This window comes from Tachypleus tridentatus, chromosome 6 (assembly GCF_004210375.1).
Source record: "Tachypleus tridentatus isolate NWPU-2018 chromosome 6, ASM421037v1, whole genome shotgun sequence".
In the NCBI taxonomy this organism is placed as follows: Eukaryota; Metazoa; Arthropoda; class Merostomata; order Xiphosura; family Limulidae; genus Tachypleus; species Tachypleus tridentatus.
The window spans coordinates 59965445-59982281 of record NC_134830.1 but is presented as its reverse complement, the minus strand read 5'-3'; the positions used below and the strand labels follow the sequence as shown (position 1 = coordinate 59982281).

The window sequence follows — 16837 nt, the reverse complement described above, 5'->3', positions numbered from 1 at the left end:
CAAAACGTAATTGATAAACGACGCTAAATCTCATTTTGGTTTTAATGCTCGTAAAATGAAACAATCTGTGAAAAGGATGATATAATAATACATCGTTAGTGAACACAGTGGATTAACTTTTCCCGAAATTCCAAGTTCTTTAATTAATTGTCTTTGGCTGTTTGTTTCACATCAATCTTAAAATGTTTGGTTTTTATTACAGGTAACATGTGCAAAACGGACAAAGAAAGATCATTCGTGTGTTCACGCACCTAGAAAGACAACCTTCAACTCGTGGTTACAACGTGGTTTGTTTACTTACGGATGTTTGCTTCAGCTGACATGGAGAGTAATAATCGTTCTTTTGTCCTCCAACTGCTCTGTTAATGGCCCACTTACCGCCAGTCAGGCAAGACCGCGTGACAAAGTCTGGGAAAGCAAAATGAAAGTAAACAGCTAGCTATACAAACAGCCTCAAAGATTTCATTTAAGCCTAATTTAAACCACGAAAATATAATTTATCATAACTAGCTTAACGTGTTTATATAGGTCTTGCAGCGAATTTATTATGTTTTGTTGAGTATACACCTTTGCTAACACTTGTTTATTAGATGTTTCTTATGACATGCGGAGGTATCTGGAGAACAGTTTAAAGGCTGGAGCTAGGAATGAGCAGAAGTGAGGTTAACCCTAGAGGAGATTTTGTACTTAGTTGCTTACATATGAAAATAAATCATCACCAAGTTCGTATAACTGCTTAACTTAATCGGCTTTGTTGCTATCCTCTTCTGTGCACAACTTGGTCAAAGTTCGTTTGTAGCCTGAGTCAATTTTTCGTTTTTTTTTTTCACTTTTTTCTTGAGAGAAGTGAAAAAAAAACCATTGCATGTGGTAAGTACGTACAAAACCGAGTCACAAGATAAATGATTTTTTATGAACAATTTAGGCCCTAGTTTATAAAATGAAGTGAGTCATCTAAATCGTCCACTTTTTACTCTTTCTTTTTTATTTTAAATCACAAATCATTTTTTCACTTTGAAGAACTAAGTTACTAAATATACTCCTCATTGGTTTAGTGATGTATTAAATTCAACTTAGGTAGCAGGTGTGTGTTAGGCCCTGTTTAGTGAACCCAAGTTTTAGATAATTTGGTAACTCTAATGTAAAAAACCAGGATTCATATCATTTTTATACATACGTGATTGGTTGAGTTGGCTTTTATCACGTTATACGTACGTGATTAGTTGAGTTGGGTTTTGTCACATTATACATACGTGATTAGTTAAGTCAGTTTTTGTCACATTCTACATACTGTGCAAAAGTGTTAGGACAAGAGAATATTTTATCATTCTTTACATTTTATGAAACTAAATCTTCCATGTCATTACAGAATGTAAATTTCAACACCATGATGTAATGCTTCACCGATTCCTGTTGACAACTAAATGAGCCAAGGTGATATTATGTATCATTATTTATAATTCCCATATACTTGTTCCAATGGCATGCCGTAAAAGTTCTTGAATGAACACATTGGTAAAATTTAGCGTCTGAAATAACGATTATGGTACCCGATGCAGAGTCTGAGGTATATATATAGAAGCCAGCATACGGTACCGGTACATCTTACAAAAATAAACATAGTTAAAAACAGTGTTTAACACTACATCCGACAACAACAAGAAAACAGCAGACCTTTATGTGAAGTTTTGTTACTAAAGTTCCTTTGGCGACGAGTACTTTTTCCTTAAAAACAAACAAAATCTTTTTTATTTTGGATGGTTCCAAAAGTATGGCAACTTATGTGAATTTAAACACAACGGTTTGTAAGTTTCAAAAGTTGCCCTAAAACATCCTAGAATATATGAGGCGAAACGTTATCACAGCAACATTTAGGGGCTCTCACACTTTTATTGATCAACCCTGTGTTGTATAATAGAGGACAAATCAAGACACAAATTACATAATGTTGGCATTTACAAGAATCAGAATTACGAACCTATATAGTCATGACCAATTTTACTAATATATGTTTCAATTCCTGTATAAATAGTCTTAAGGTTACATTAGATGGCTATTTCACATACCACAATGAGTTTGGTTAAAGCTTACTCATTTATAAAAACAAACAAATGAGATTATGGAAGGTCTCGAAGATAAGAAACCGTATTTTAAATTAGCATATAATTTCGTAGAAAACAGGTCTATGAATGACTCTCCCGAATAGGGTAGGTGTGTTTAATAATATTGCTACGAGGATTTAAAATATCACACGATAATATTCACATCACCACAGGAAATATATTTGTCCTTCAAAGTAACGTATATTTTCATCCCATAGTTCAACAGTAATCTTATGGGCCTGAAAAGCTTACATTCAGATTTCGATCCCTGCGACTAGCGCAGCACAAATTACCCTTTGTGGGTTTTTTTGCACTTAAACGAAAAGAAATAAATATAAGCGCCTACATTTTGAGAAAAGCAAAATGGTTGGTAGTTTTAAAATTTACTGATGAAAATCCATTAGCAAAATGTAACCGAAACGCTTAAATAGGAAAGGAAGTGACGGGTACCACACATAAGAAATGGACGTCTTGTAAGTTTTTATAACAGTGGCAGTCAACTGAATCCATTACTATATTAGATGGTTATTACATACTGAAGAGAAATTCTGATATTCCAGTAGAAAATCGGATTATTAGTTATGCATGCAGAGAGTTAGGAAAGCAGCTTACGTTTCTGGCTAAATACGTTTGACAGAATTAAATGTGTGCAAATTATAACTGATTCTCTTTATTCTTACCTTAATGGTTTATTTTACTCTACGTCGTTTTACAACTAACGAAACGCGAAAATGGAACTTTCATTTTTAAAACCATATAGTGCGATTGTCTGTAGCAACCTCACAGCCCAGCCTCGTTCTGGATTTACTAGTATTTTGCTGAAGGCTGAGTCTTTGGTTTGCTTTTTTTGCTGTGCCAAGCAATGGTAATTTCCAGGCAGTTGCAGTCGGTAATATCAATATAATAACATTACTTCAAGAAATATCCGTTAATTGTTTGATTACCTAGGCATTCTAGGATCGATCAGGACAGCCTCAAGTAATAAACTGGTGGAGATAAAATATACTGCTGGAACATTTAGTTCTTATTCTTTTTCCGATTTGAAACAAATTTGAAAATTACTTTTCCTTTGATAGTGACTATATGTTATAGAAAGTATACAAAAATAGTCTTAAATATTTGAAGGGTGAAAATGTGTTTTGTTTACTTTTTAGAACTCTATAACTTAACGCTAATAGAGAGTAGTAAATGCTTTAAAAATTACTTTTATTTTCTGCCAGTGACCCAAAGGTTGGGCATGAAATTTTCGCAACATGTCCAGCAGATGTCGCTTTCCAGCATCCCCAACCATCAAACTCTGGTGGGCAGAAGTCATTACCTAGAAATACAAAAATATCTGTTATATAAAGGGAAACATTTTAATTTCATAGGTTTAATTTTTTGGCTCTAAATCAAGTACACGTTTTTCAACTGTAAGCAGTTCTTCAGGAGGTTTATGTTAATTTGCGAAATTACTCTATGTAAACCTAGGCTTACATCTTCTATAACGTAGACAGTATTAATCAAAACGGAAATATTTTGTTAAATTAAAAGAAATAATAGTTCTAATAATAATTACATTCGATAGCAACTATAAAATTATTTTACAAAATTGCTATAACTGTGCATTATATAGTTATATATGTATATAATATATATAGTTGTGCTAGTCTAGTTTAGATTTTTCATTAATTATTAACACAAACAAGAAATAAAAGCATCCTAACGTGATTTTCTACCGGCAATATTCAGTTTCTTGGTCCGATTGTCTCGCTACCTTTCAGCGTTTAAGATCATAACATTAGATGCATCTATAATTACATGTTCGTTCACGAAAGAATGTGGTTTAGCTAACGTTATAACAATTAGACAGCCAGTTTCGTGCTTAGTGCAAATTGTTGACTATTTACTGAACAATAAATAAAAAATTCAATACTCAAAGTTCAAATGCACAAGGTAACCAATTAGTGATTATTAGTGTGATATTTTATATTTCTCAGTACTTAAAACAAGTATCTAAATATGATTGCCAACTTTTCACTGAAGACGAATTAAACGAAAAAGAGAAAATAAAACAGAATTGTTTTAATGTGTGGGGGACAATTTAATTTAGTTCATGTAATTTCAGTTGAGTCATGGCTTTCACTTAGCTTTAGTTTGTTTAGTAATTTTTAACCCATTCATCCCCAATCTGATTTTTAATAACACAATACCATTATCAACGCATAGTGGGATTGAACATAACATTATAACGCCCCCACAGTTGAAAGGGCGAGCATGTTTAGTGCGACGGGGATTCGAACCCGCGACACTCGAATTACGAGTCGAGTGTCATAACCCTCCTGGTCATGCCGGTCCCCGTCAATGTAAACCTATATATTAATAGATATTTTGCTGAAGTGTGCTTAATACTTCTGAATCATATAATTATATATATTATATAAATTATATATTTATTGATATTTTTACGTCATATTGAAATATTTTTGTTTAGTATCATTACTATGATCATATAACTATAATCGTTGTCCATTGTCGATTTTTATTCAGTATAAATAACAAAAACTACCTTTTTAAAATAAAAGTATAAACATCTCGAAAGTCGCCATAATTAAATGAAAATTATGACACTTTTGGAATTTAGTTTTTGTTTTTCCTTTAAACTCTATTTATTAATTGGCCAACTAATCCATAAACACATTGTTTCCGTTTATAACAACAATGATAGGAGTGAACACCAGTATTGTTGCTCGTTTTAATGTCAGTGACACAATTCGCTATTGTTATATGCTTACCCAAAATATGATATTATAGTTTCACGTTATTTAGATATATCGTAAAAACATGCATAATATATTTTTTCAATTAACGTGGAACGATGTGTTATTTCTCTGTTACTTCCTTGTGGATTTTATATAGCACTGAAAAATATTTACAGCTCTGGCAAAATTGAATATGGTGCACAAAATTTGAAATAAAATAGCACGATTTTCAAGATCTCGTGCAAACGTCATGTGCACGCTTTTCCCGGTCTTTTCGTACTGATAGAACATAAATAAAATGTAATGTTCTAGAAACAATGGACAAATGTAATAACGAGTCTTAAGTTGGAAACGAAAAACAGTAAAAAGCTACGCATGAGCATCAGTGCTACTTCTTGATGCACAATGAAAGAATGCATTAAAATGTCAACATCAGCTCAATTCATTACTAATGCATGTAGTTATACCTTTTAAAGAATATTCTTCAACACACATAACAGCGGTAACATTGTTATTTATTTATCACCAACGGGTCTGGAAAGGAACATAATATATTACATGGATAATAGTTCATAACTATTGTTGTACTGTAATTTGTTTTGATAGAACACCAGTGATTAATTACATGAAAGTTGTCACTTTAATTATTTACGTCTGATCTACCCTGAAAATATTTTATAAAATTACCAGACATGAAGCTTCATCTGAAATGTTTTTATTCAAGGCTTCTTGTAATAAAGAGTATAGATTTTCTGATTAAATAGTCTGTGTGTCCTCATAATTTCATTTTTAAATTAGTCAAGTCTATCACCGTTTAGTCAAGTAATAAAACTATAGATAAAATCCAAACAGTTAATGTAGCTTTGTTAAAAATTTAATAACTATTTTAACAGTTTTAATGCTGATTTATCAATTCTTATAGATACGATGTATAATTGGTCATGTTCATCCGGCCTTCCCCAGAGGTACAGCGGTATGTCTGCGGACTTACAACACTAGAAATCGGGTTTTGATACCCGTGGTGGACAGGACACAGACAGTCCGTGGTGGAGCTTTCTGTTTAACTTCAAGAACAAATAGGTTCAGTTGTATTTTAGATTTCCAGTTTTGACGTTTCGAAACTCCAGATTGTTCGATAAGTTTTAGCGAGTTACGTAAGACGCAGATGACCGGCTGCTTATGAGCTTTTCTCGTTAAGTTTTATTTTTCTTAATTTTGAAATAACTGAAAACTAGAGCTTTCACAATTCGCAAGTGAATACATCAGATCTTCCCCACCCCTGTGGAAGCTTCACTAACAAAATGACCGTTGTCTACGGATTTTCTATTTTAATTTCTTGTTTCTGTTTTGTTTGAATTTCGCGAAAAGCTACACGAGGGATATCTGTCCCTAATTTAGCTAGAAAGGCAACCACTCAATTGAAGAGGCGAGTATGTTTGATGTGACGGGTATTCGAACTCGCGACTCTCAGATTACGATTCGACCACCCCTGATCACTCGGCCATGCCGGGCCCTTTCTTGTCTTACTAAAACACGTACAATAACTCATATGGATTAAGGAGGAAAACCTAATAGAAATCTGATGTAAAATATACTAATGTCATTAGAGGTGAAGTTCCCAGTAGAGAATACTAAGAAACAGTTATCTAGATTCACGATGAAAACTACCCTCTCTACACTTCAAACCCCAAGAATTTTATAAAAGTGACATTCAGAAGCTTGTGAATCATTGGCAGGAAGTAATTAATAATAACGGAACATACATTATTGATCAAATAACATTAAAAGCGTTTGAAATCATTTCTCTTTTTCTGAATCTAAAATCGTACATAACTTAATGAATGACCTGATAGTTACTTTATAGAAAACACGAGTCAAATCCCGGCACGGTGGTTCAGGTGTTCGACTCGTAATCCGAGGGTCTCGGGTTCGAATCCCCGTCCCACCAAACATGCTTGCCCTTTCAGCCATTGGTTTTTCAAATCGTTGGTTTTCTGCCAAGATGTGGTGAAGTAGGTGACGACAGGTAATGGCCTAACTTTGTGTTAAATTTTAACCCTAATATTCTTGACCTTTTTTACGATGTCCACTCGTGGTGTGGTGCACACAAGCCCCATGCATTTATCATATAAAACATTAAACTACTTATAGTTTTTAAATAATTTTATTTTTACTTATTAATGTGTAGCGTACGGAACAAACATACTCGATATTACAAGATTTTAAAATTCAACTTAGAAACAAAATCAGAGTCGTGAGAAAACTGAATCAACCTGCGTATTGATAAATTGAAATAAAAATTGTCTTCAAGTACAACAACTGTTACACAATCACGCAATATCTTGGAATGCTCTTAGCACACAAAGTATTTGCCATTTTTACAGCTGTCTGTGTTTTGTCTGCTTTTGCAGAGCCGAATAACCGTCTTTTCCTGTCATGTCTGTCTGCTCCTGCAAAAGCCAATAACCATCTTTTCTGGTCATGTCTGTCTGCTCCTGCAGAAGCCAATAACCATTTTTTACCGTCATGTCTGTCTCTGGTAGAAGGTCGATGTTGGATTTGGTTTCACTTAGTGACGATCTTTATGTTGTTATTGAATTAGTTCGAAGCATTTAAAAAAAAAAAGGACGTCTCTTATGTGACCTTCATTTATTCCAGTGGGAACGGGGTATCAGTGTACGTGAGAGCTCTGTGGCTGTAACACTTTGTAAAAAACAAAAACACGTCGTCTGTTTGTCTTCCTTTCAGATGAGTAGTTCCTTACAATTTGTTTAACACTATCCAATCCGTCTTTCGCACTGTCGTAATGTAGAATCTTCAGACTAAATGAAGATATGGGAGTTGTAAGGACAAAATTCAGTTCATTCTTTAACGGGGGTCATTCTAGATGGCGGTGTAACTCTGTCTCTTAATATTGTACCAATAATTTTTTCGTCAACTTCTAACTCGTAAAGAAGTTACATTGTATTTAGAATGTTCCTCATAATGAACCCACTTTCTCCTTGAATTTGTTCTCTTGGCTGCTGCACCATAATGTCTGTTTACATTCGTTTAATATAAGCAGAGGACGTATCACTGCTGCAAATTCTTCCTTTTTCCCTGTTTTTCCTTTCTTGTTCTTCCCAATTGTCAAATAGAATGCATCTTGACGGAATTGTTATTTTTCATTTCTTGTGGAAAAATTGGTGTGTCACCAACCCGATTCCAAAGTTATTCACAGGAATGGAGCGTATAACAGCTTTGGAAATCTCAGTATCCCCAGATGGGTAAAAGAAAAAAGACAGTTTATCTTTCACAGCCACAGAGGATTTCTCTTCCTCTGAACACCTGGTGTGGACAAATAAACGGCATCTCCCTTATAAAATGGCCCTAAAAGTGCATTATTCTCACACGCTTAAAAGTATTGGATAGTATATGCCACATAATAGCATACCAAAAATGAAAAACACAGGCGCCACCAATGGTTGTCCAATTGTTTCGTTCTTCACTTAAAGTACCAGAAATCACTAACACGCTAATGAACCAACTTCAGTACACGTCGTTACAATTTAAGTGTTTCCATTTTTCTGACAATAAGTATTTGTCCTCCTTGGGTGTGCGTTTTTGTATAATTATTAGATGTGTTTATAACGTCAGTCAAAAAAGAGGCATATTCCTGGCCTTCTGTACTTTATATATCACCATTACTGAGCTCATATGCATCTCGGCCCAGCGTGGCCCGATGGTTAAGGCACTCGACTCGTAATTTAAGGGTCGCGGATTCGAATCCCGATCGCACCAATCATGTTCACCCTTTCAGCCGTAGGGGCGTAATAATGTGACGGTTAATTCCAATATTCGTTGGTAAAAGAGTATCCCAAGAGTTGGCAGTAGGTGGTGATGACTAGCTGCCTTCCCTCTTGTCTGGCACTGCTAAATTAGGGACGGTTAGTGCAGATAACCCTCATGTAGCTTTGCGCGAAATTCAAAACAAGACACGATCATACGCATCTTCTGATAAACAGTATTATCAGAAACATTTTTAGTAAAAGTGAAGCATTTTCTTGTGCAATTAGCATTTTCATCAATAAATGAATCTGAATTTCTCTACTTGGTGCTAGTACATTCATCACTACTGAGATCCTAGCATTGTTTATTAGGTCCACTTATACAGTTCGTACCTAATGCTGCGTTTGTTGAAGTAGTTACAGTTGATTAGATGAGAGATTTGGAAGAGCGCTGATACGGGAATGAATTTCGCACTAGAAACGACAGCCTTTACCACATATGAAAGATAAAACAGTTTGATACTTTAAGAAAGATGACTTTCTGTGTGAAGTGCATATTACAACCGCGAGGGCGTTATAATATGACGATCAATACCAATACTCGTTAACAACTGAACATCTCTAGAGTGGGTGGTGGTAATAACTAGCTGCCTTCTCTCTAGTTTTCACTGCTAAATTAGGGACGGTTTTCACAAATATTTCTTGCGTATCTTTGTGCAAAAGGACTTCTGTGTACACATGTTTTTATTTATTTTCCGTATACAATATTTTCAGAATCAAGATGTGTAAAATTTTAAAATTAAACAATTAATTTTATGGTGTATCATCTAATTAAAAATTTAGAAGACCAAGTTTTCTGATTCTGTTGAAAACTATATCACAGAAACTATATATATGTCAATGAATAACAAAGCTTGAACGCACCATAATATTTTTTGATCCTAAGACATTCGCGCTAACTAATCGTAACCAACATCTGGGACATCATGTGTTCCGACGATCGACAAATACTCTGATATTTACAACATCAAACATGAAGAAAACCGAGAAAAGTTTCTTTATTGAAAACTATCAGTACACACCCAGTCAACAGTAGCACAGCGTCAGACTTAAAAACGCTAAAAAGCGGTTTTTAATATCCTTGATGGGCAGAGCATTGTGTAGCATTGTGGTTAATTCTGAACAACAAGCAGTCTTCATCAAAAGTTACATTGAAGCAGAACCTGGTTCATTTAATGCTCTCTCTGATGAATTATCTCACTTCGAGATTGAGGTACCTGTCATAGTTCTTCAGTGTGATTATTAGCAACATTTACCCAAGCTTTTTCGAATTTCGACACACAAACCTGTCCAGTTGATCCAACTTTCAACATTGAAGCCGTCTCTCCTTCCTGCTCAAACGAATTCCGTAAGGAGCTCTTCTCGTGTTCAAACGAATGCTGTTTAAACCTCTTCTTCTGTCAAATGAACTTCTACAAAGCCCTCTGTCTTCAAAAAAACAATTTCTTCTTTTAATTGTAAATTCGACAGTGACGCTTCTGTTCAAAGTTACTTCCTGATCCGGCTTACACTTCCTCATGAACTACCTTTTTCCTTCTTTGGATGCAGTATAATCGTCTGAAGCTTTTTCTTCTTACAAGAACATTTTAACCTGCTGTAAAACTATTATCAGCCATCAGCTTTACAATATTTACCAACGTATCATTCCGCCAGATCTGTTACTTAAAAAATAAATCTGCGTTTTTCATTTAAATGTTTTACTTTTTCTTTTAACATTTGTGTACAATCTAACTGACTTTCCATATCATCCTATCTTACTCACGTTCAGACGTATTCCTATAAAACAGGGATATTCTGTGATGTTACTCGTGTCATTTGTTATTCCGCGTCTCTATCAGAAATATTTCCTATGAGAATTTTCAGCAAGTGTGTCCCCTTCCTTTATAGATTTTACTTGCGTTTTATAGTTAATTTGTACACCTTTTCATTACTATATTTCATTGTTTCAAGTATTTCTACTCTGAACAAATCACTTATTACTGGATCTCACGTCTTCTTGGTTGGAAGTAGGCGGAGCTTACATTTTAAGCGCCTTGGAATTATCCCTGTAATTTGCCAAGACTTTAACTTCATTCTCATAGATCTAATAAAGACCGTAGCACAAAGCTGTAAACGTTGCTTATTTATTCGCCCAAGGCAAGTGCAGTACATACAAACCTCGAATTCAAGAATGACCACAGATACTAGAATTCAAGTTAATATCTATATGAAAAACTTACTAAGTCACACGAAACTCACGTTGATGCTTTGAAATATGAACTACGTACTAGTCTTAAATTGTAATATAGAACATAAAGAACCTTTACATTGTTTAATGATTTAACTGCCTTAATCTTACATAATGGTGTAAATAGTTCAGTATCAATGATATTTTATCGCTTCACGTTGTGTTTAGTTCCTTGGTTCAGGAGGTTTTACTTATTTGTTTTGCTAGCTAATGTAGAAATTACGGATTTGTGCCCTTATATTAGCTGGTTATAAGTCCCTTATGATATACTGTCATTTTTCTTCTTTCAGTCAATTACGTTAATGACAATAGCAAAAAAAATTAAATAAAGACAATGTCCGTTTATTTGACCACAAGGCATAAACTAATTAAATGGTTGACTTGACAAACATTTTAGTAATCGATATTAGCCTTAAGATATTAGCCTCTTAGATATTAAGTCTCGCATGTGATGCTATGTTATACGGCCATAGAATACCGTTCAACGAGTTAAGAGTTTTCGTTGTTTCATAGATCTGTTTATATTATAATATACTTCACTAGGTCACAAATAATTATATAATCTGATATTTTATTCTGTACGCAGGTTACCTAAAATCATATAAACAGCGTGTCAGAAAAGTATATTGACCAGCGGTATGTTTACGGATTCACAACGCTAAAATCAGGGGCTCGATTCCTCTCGATGGACTCAACAGATAGCCCGATGTGGCTTTGCTATTAGAAAACACACATACACTCCTTTTAACAGGTAAATGAAGATATTTAATACAATTCATTCATATTTATAAACAAGTTATCCAACTGACTATAGCGTATTGTGTTAGTATTGGTTGATTTTTGGGTATTAATTCGTCCTTACCTTACATGTATTATCTTATAAAATGTTTTTACTGCTTAATATTTTCCAGTTGTTTTCTTTCTGGAATTAAGAACAACTGATTTTGTAAAGACTTTTTACAGATCCCATGATTTATTTACACAAACACACACATACATACATATTCAGTTAAAACGTTTGCTTTTAAATACTTCCAACACAGTCATGTCCTCCATTGCAGAACTAAGGTTTACTTGCTTAAGTAAGTAACTGGAACCGATTTTCGTATCCAATTCTAATTTCGTGTAGATACTTATAATTACACCAAACAAAAGAACTGCTTCTTATACCTTCTGCCACCCACCACCACCCCCGTGATGACACAGCGGAATGTCTGCGGACTTATAAATCAAGTTTTGTTACCCATGATATGTAAACCACAGATAACCCATTGTGTAGCTTTGTGCTTAATTATAAACAAACAAATTTATACTTCCAGCCTGACATGCCATAGTGGTTAGAACGTTCGCCTCGCAATTTGCAGGTCGCGAGTTTGATTCCCGTCATCTAATATGTTCGCACTTTCAGCTGTGAGACCGTTATGATGTGACGATAATTCTCACTTTTCATGGGTAGAAAAACTTAGTGGTGAGTAGTTTTGACTAGCTGCCTTTTCTATAGCCTATTACTTCCACATTAGGAACGCTAGTGCAGCTAGCCTTTGGAAAGCTTTGCTCGAAATTCAACAGACAATCTAATAAAGTCCTGTTCCAAAAGTGCTATCAGTAAAGACCGGTTGCCAGGGAAGTTTGTGATTCATAATCTTATCGTTGGTGATGCTTCTATAATAACTCTGTCTATAAAAGTTCTAATCTCTAATTTTAATTAAGTCCGTTATTTATTTATTATAATGTTGAACTAAATCTAATATGTAGATTAAATGTAAAACGTAACAAAACAAACGTTTTGAATAAGAAATATTAAGGACCGGCATGGCCAGGTGGTTAAGACGTTCGGCTCGTAATCTGAGAATCGCGGGTTCGAATCTCTCTAGCACCTAACATGTTCGCCCTTTAAGCTGTGAGGTGTTACAATGTGACGGTCAATCTCATTATTGGTTGGTAAAAGAGTGGTCCAAGAGTTGGCGGTGGGTGGTAATGAATAGCTCCCTTCCCTCTTGTTTTACAGTGCAAAATTAAGAACGGCAAGAGTAGATAGTCCTAATGTAGCTTTGCGCGAAATTCAGAAATAAAAAACACAGAAACGTTAGTTATAAACAACAATGGCGGTACTATTGGATATTATTTCAGACAAAGTTATACGATCATAAATGTATTTACGCGAGGCATCAATGTATTTTTTAAATTCTAATCCCCATTAAATACGTAAACTCGTATTTACGTAAGGCATCAATGTATTTTTTCACTCTAGTCGTCATTAACAGGATGTATTTACGTGAGGTATCAACGTATTTTTTCACTGTAGTCCACATTAGCAGGATGTAATTACGTGAGAAAATGTATTTTTTTTCACTCTAGTCGTCATTAACGGGATGTGTTTAAGTCAGGTATCAATGTATTTTTTTCACTGTAGTCCACATTAACAGGATGCATTTACGTCAAGTATCAATGTATTTTTTTCACTGTAGTTCACATTAACAGAATGTATTTACGTCAAGTATTAATGTATTTTTTTCACTCTAGTCGTTATTAACAGGATGTATTTACGTGAGGTATCAATAGATTTTTTCGCTCTAGTCGTCATTAACAGGATGTATTTACGTGAGGTATCAATACATTTCTTCGCTCTAGTCATCATTAACAGAATGTATTTACGTGAGGTATCAATACATTTTTTCGCTCTAGTCATCATTAACAGAATGTATTTACGTGAGGTATCAATTATGTTTTTCATTCTAGTTTTCATTAGCATCCTGTGTTAAATTTGCCAACTTCTAAAGTCGAATAAAATTCTCTACATTCTTGAACCGTTGTTATTTTTGTCTTATCCTTCCGGGAATTTAACCTCATATTTAGAAAACTAAATAAAGCCACATAACGAATCAGTTAAAAATAGAATAAACAGAAGTGTAATGACCTCACAGTTCTCAGATTACTTGATGCTGACAGATTTCATTCTGTATTAATAAATGTCAATATAAACGCTGTATGTTTCATATTTGCCAACTGTGGTAACCACTAGAAAACTGATCTCCACAAGTTATCTTGCTAGTTGTGTTGAAATAACGATTTTGATTAATTCCACAGAAGTTGAAATACTTACATAAGCTGTTACATAACTTATTGTTATAATACCTACCCTACTTCCAAATATTAAGTATTAAGTTATAGATACGGTTCATCCGTATTTTTACAGAAATCTCATTTCAGCCTTTTCGGGCAAATTGAAAGTTTTTGGTGTGTATGTTGTGGAGAATAAATGAACGAGAGATCTAGAGACCAAATAAAATGTATTTACGTGCGTGTTTGCTATCAACATCACTGATAGGTCATACACACATTTCTGTGCTTACACTGTAAAATTCCGGGGTTTGAATAGAAAAATAATACGGATAACTGTTATCAATACCTTGGATTTTTTATAGTAAATATTATCTTTATGTGTATGGTGTGTGAAGTGCATTTTGTTCACTACAATGAACTTGTTTCTATACAGATACGTGATGAATGTGTATCATAAATACTTCTAATCTATTGTTCTGGTTTATTTATCAGACAAGCTGTTTATGATGACGTAATTGTCTTTTTTATTGTTATTTTTCGTTATTCTCATCACCAAGTCGGAAAAGTTCGGTAGAAAAGAAAATAGAACTGGCCTTCATTTGATTCGTCACTTATCACTAAATTAGACTAATGTCGCTAACTTTCACTGTCTCATTAACCTTGGACAAAGGCAGATCGGGGAACAAAACAAGGTTCTTTCCAGTGGTGCTTTGTTAGTTTGTATATATATATAGTATTTAAGCTGTTTTCTTCAACACTGACAACAGTGACTGACAAACTGAGTTTTAGATTTTTATAGCCGAAATTTGACACTTTGCAAACGAGAGTTTTTTAACTTTTTCTATAACCAAATGCTGTGGATTGAAATCCAGTCAACTTTCAATACTACAACCAGGGATCACATCACTGGCCTGGTAAACAAGATATAGCCGCTAAATGCTCAAATGCAGTGTAAAATCACCACGTATTGAGACACCTCTAATTTTCGTATATGCAAGTGTAATTTAATTATTTACCACCAGGAGTTCAGACATAAACATGTTTTATGAATCTAGCAACTTAGACAGAATAGGTCTCTTGTGTGTTTTCTTATTTTAGGAGCTTCGTATGAAGGATAACTCGAAATAGTTTCATAGCAAAACATGAACTGCTTTATTGTTTGTTTGCTTTTGAATCTCGGGCAAAGCTACACGAGGGGTATCTGCGCTACCCGTCCCTAATTTAGCAGTAAAAAGACTAGAGGGAAGGCAGATAGTCATCACCACCCACAGCCAATTCTTGGGCTACTCTTTTACCAACGGTTGCCCCCCGCTAGTACAGCGGTATGTCTCTGGATTTACAACGCTAAAATCAGGGGTTCGATTCCCCTCGTTGGGCTGAGCAGATAGCCCGATGTGGCTTTGCTATAAGAAAAACACACAAAAACATACTTTTACCAACGAATAGCGGGACTGACCGTAGCATTATAACGCCTCCATGGCTGAAAGGGCGAGGACGTTTGGTGCGAGAGGGATTTAAACCCGTAACCCTCACATTACAAGTCAAGCGTCCTAGCCAACTGGCCATGACGGGCCCGAACCACTTTATAAATATTTGTTTTGAACTTCGAGGAAAGCTACACGAGAACTATCCGTCCCTAAGTTAGCAGTGTAAGAGACTAGACGGAAAACAGCTTGTTATTACTATCCGCCTCCAACTGCTGGGCTTCTCTTTTACCAACTAATAATGGCGAGTATGTTTTTGGTGTGACGGAGATTCAAACCCACGACCCTCAGATTGCGAGGCAAGCACCCCAACCATCTTCAGCTTTATGTTTCTCACGTGTATAGGGGGCCTCCCCCAAAATTCTAAAATATTAAAGCTATAATAATTTCCATACCGTTTCTATATTTCGATGCATTACACATGGTTGTATCTGTAATTATCCTACTTAACTATTGTAATTAGGTATCTAACTGAAGTTCTAAAATATTCTTAACGTATAGATCAACTTAACGTACTTAAAGTACTATCACCAACTTAATTACCAGTGCACATTTACTACACTTTAACCAGTACATGTGATATGTGAACAGTATTGTTACTTCCATGAGTTCTTTGTACAGTCTCCTTACGGTATGGATCACGTGTACGGTACATGTTTTCTTCAGTGTCAGTAGTGTAAGATATATGAATACTGTTGTCAGTTAGTCATATTCTTTCGAAAGTCTCCTTAGGGTATGCATCGTATGCTCTACACTCTATAGTATACGATACATGAATATTATTAACAAATAACATTTTCTAGCTAGATACAATAAATCACTTCACATATTTTAGCTAGCATTCTTTCTTACATTTACGTTTTCTCATAACCGTGAACACAAATCACTGCAACTGGTCGTCTGTCTCGTACACAGTTTATGTTTCTCGTTTCTACCATTTCAAATAATCCATTTTAGTTATATCCAGTAATGCTTCTGACGATCTAACGTTCAGGATTTTAGTTTCAGTGGATCTGTACTGTTTGTTACTTTTATGGTGTTTCTTTTTACGCATTTGTTTATACAATCACATCAGAAATAGTCGCATCGTTCAGATATATTTCTGAAAACATGTCATTTTTATCAATTTTCTTCGGTGTTTATCAGTCTCCCTTTCCCATCATATTAACAAAATTAGAAGAAAAAAACGAAAGATTTAGTGTACGCATTTCGGAAATCAAACAATCTATTTGTCACGAATTCTTTTACCAGATATCACATAAAAACTCCAAACTTTCTGAACCGCTTTTTTACGACCTTCACTTTGATGCACATTGTTTGCAAATCACAAGACATTATAGAAAGAAGAAAACTTAGCATGCTTTGTTTCTTTCCTCATTTCGCCGGTTTAAAT

General features: G+C 34.7%; 1 protein-coding gene across 12 annotated transcripts in view; it reads right to left on the bottom strand.

Annotated features, from left to right (window-relative positions):
• LOC143252637 (calcitonin gene-related peptide type 1 receptor-like) overlaps nt 1-16837 on the bottom strand; it is a 196664-nt gene that overhangs the window by 50027 nt on the left and 129800 nt on the right. For all 12 annotated transcript variants that reach the window (XM_076505057.1, XM_076505064.1, XM_076505058.1 and 9 more), the window contains 2 exons: nt 3307-3420; nt 302-408 (listed from right to left, as the gene is read on the bottom strand). In XM_076505057.1, the coding sequence (XP_076361172.1) occupies nt 302-408; nt 3307-3420 (221 nt within the window). The remainder of the gene's footprint in view (nt 1-301; nt 409-3306; nt 3421-16837) is intronic.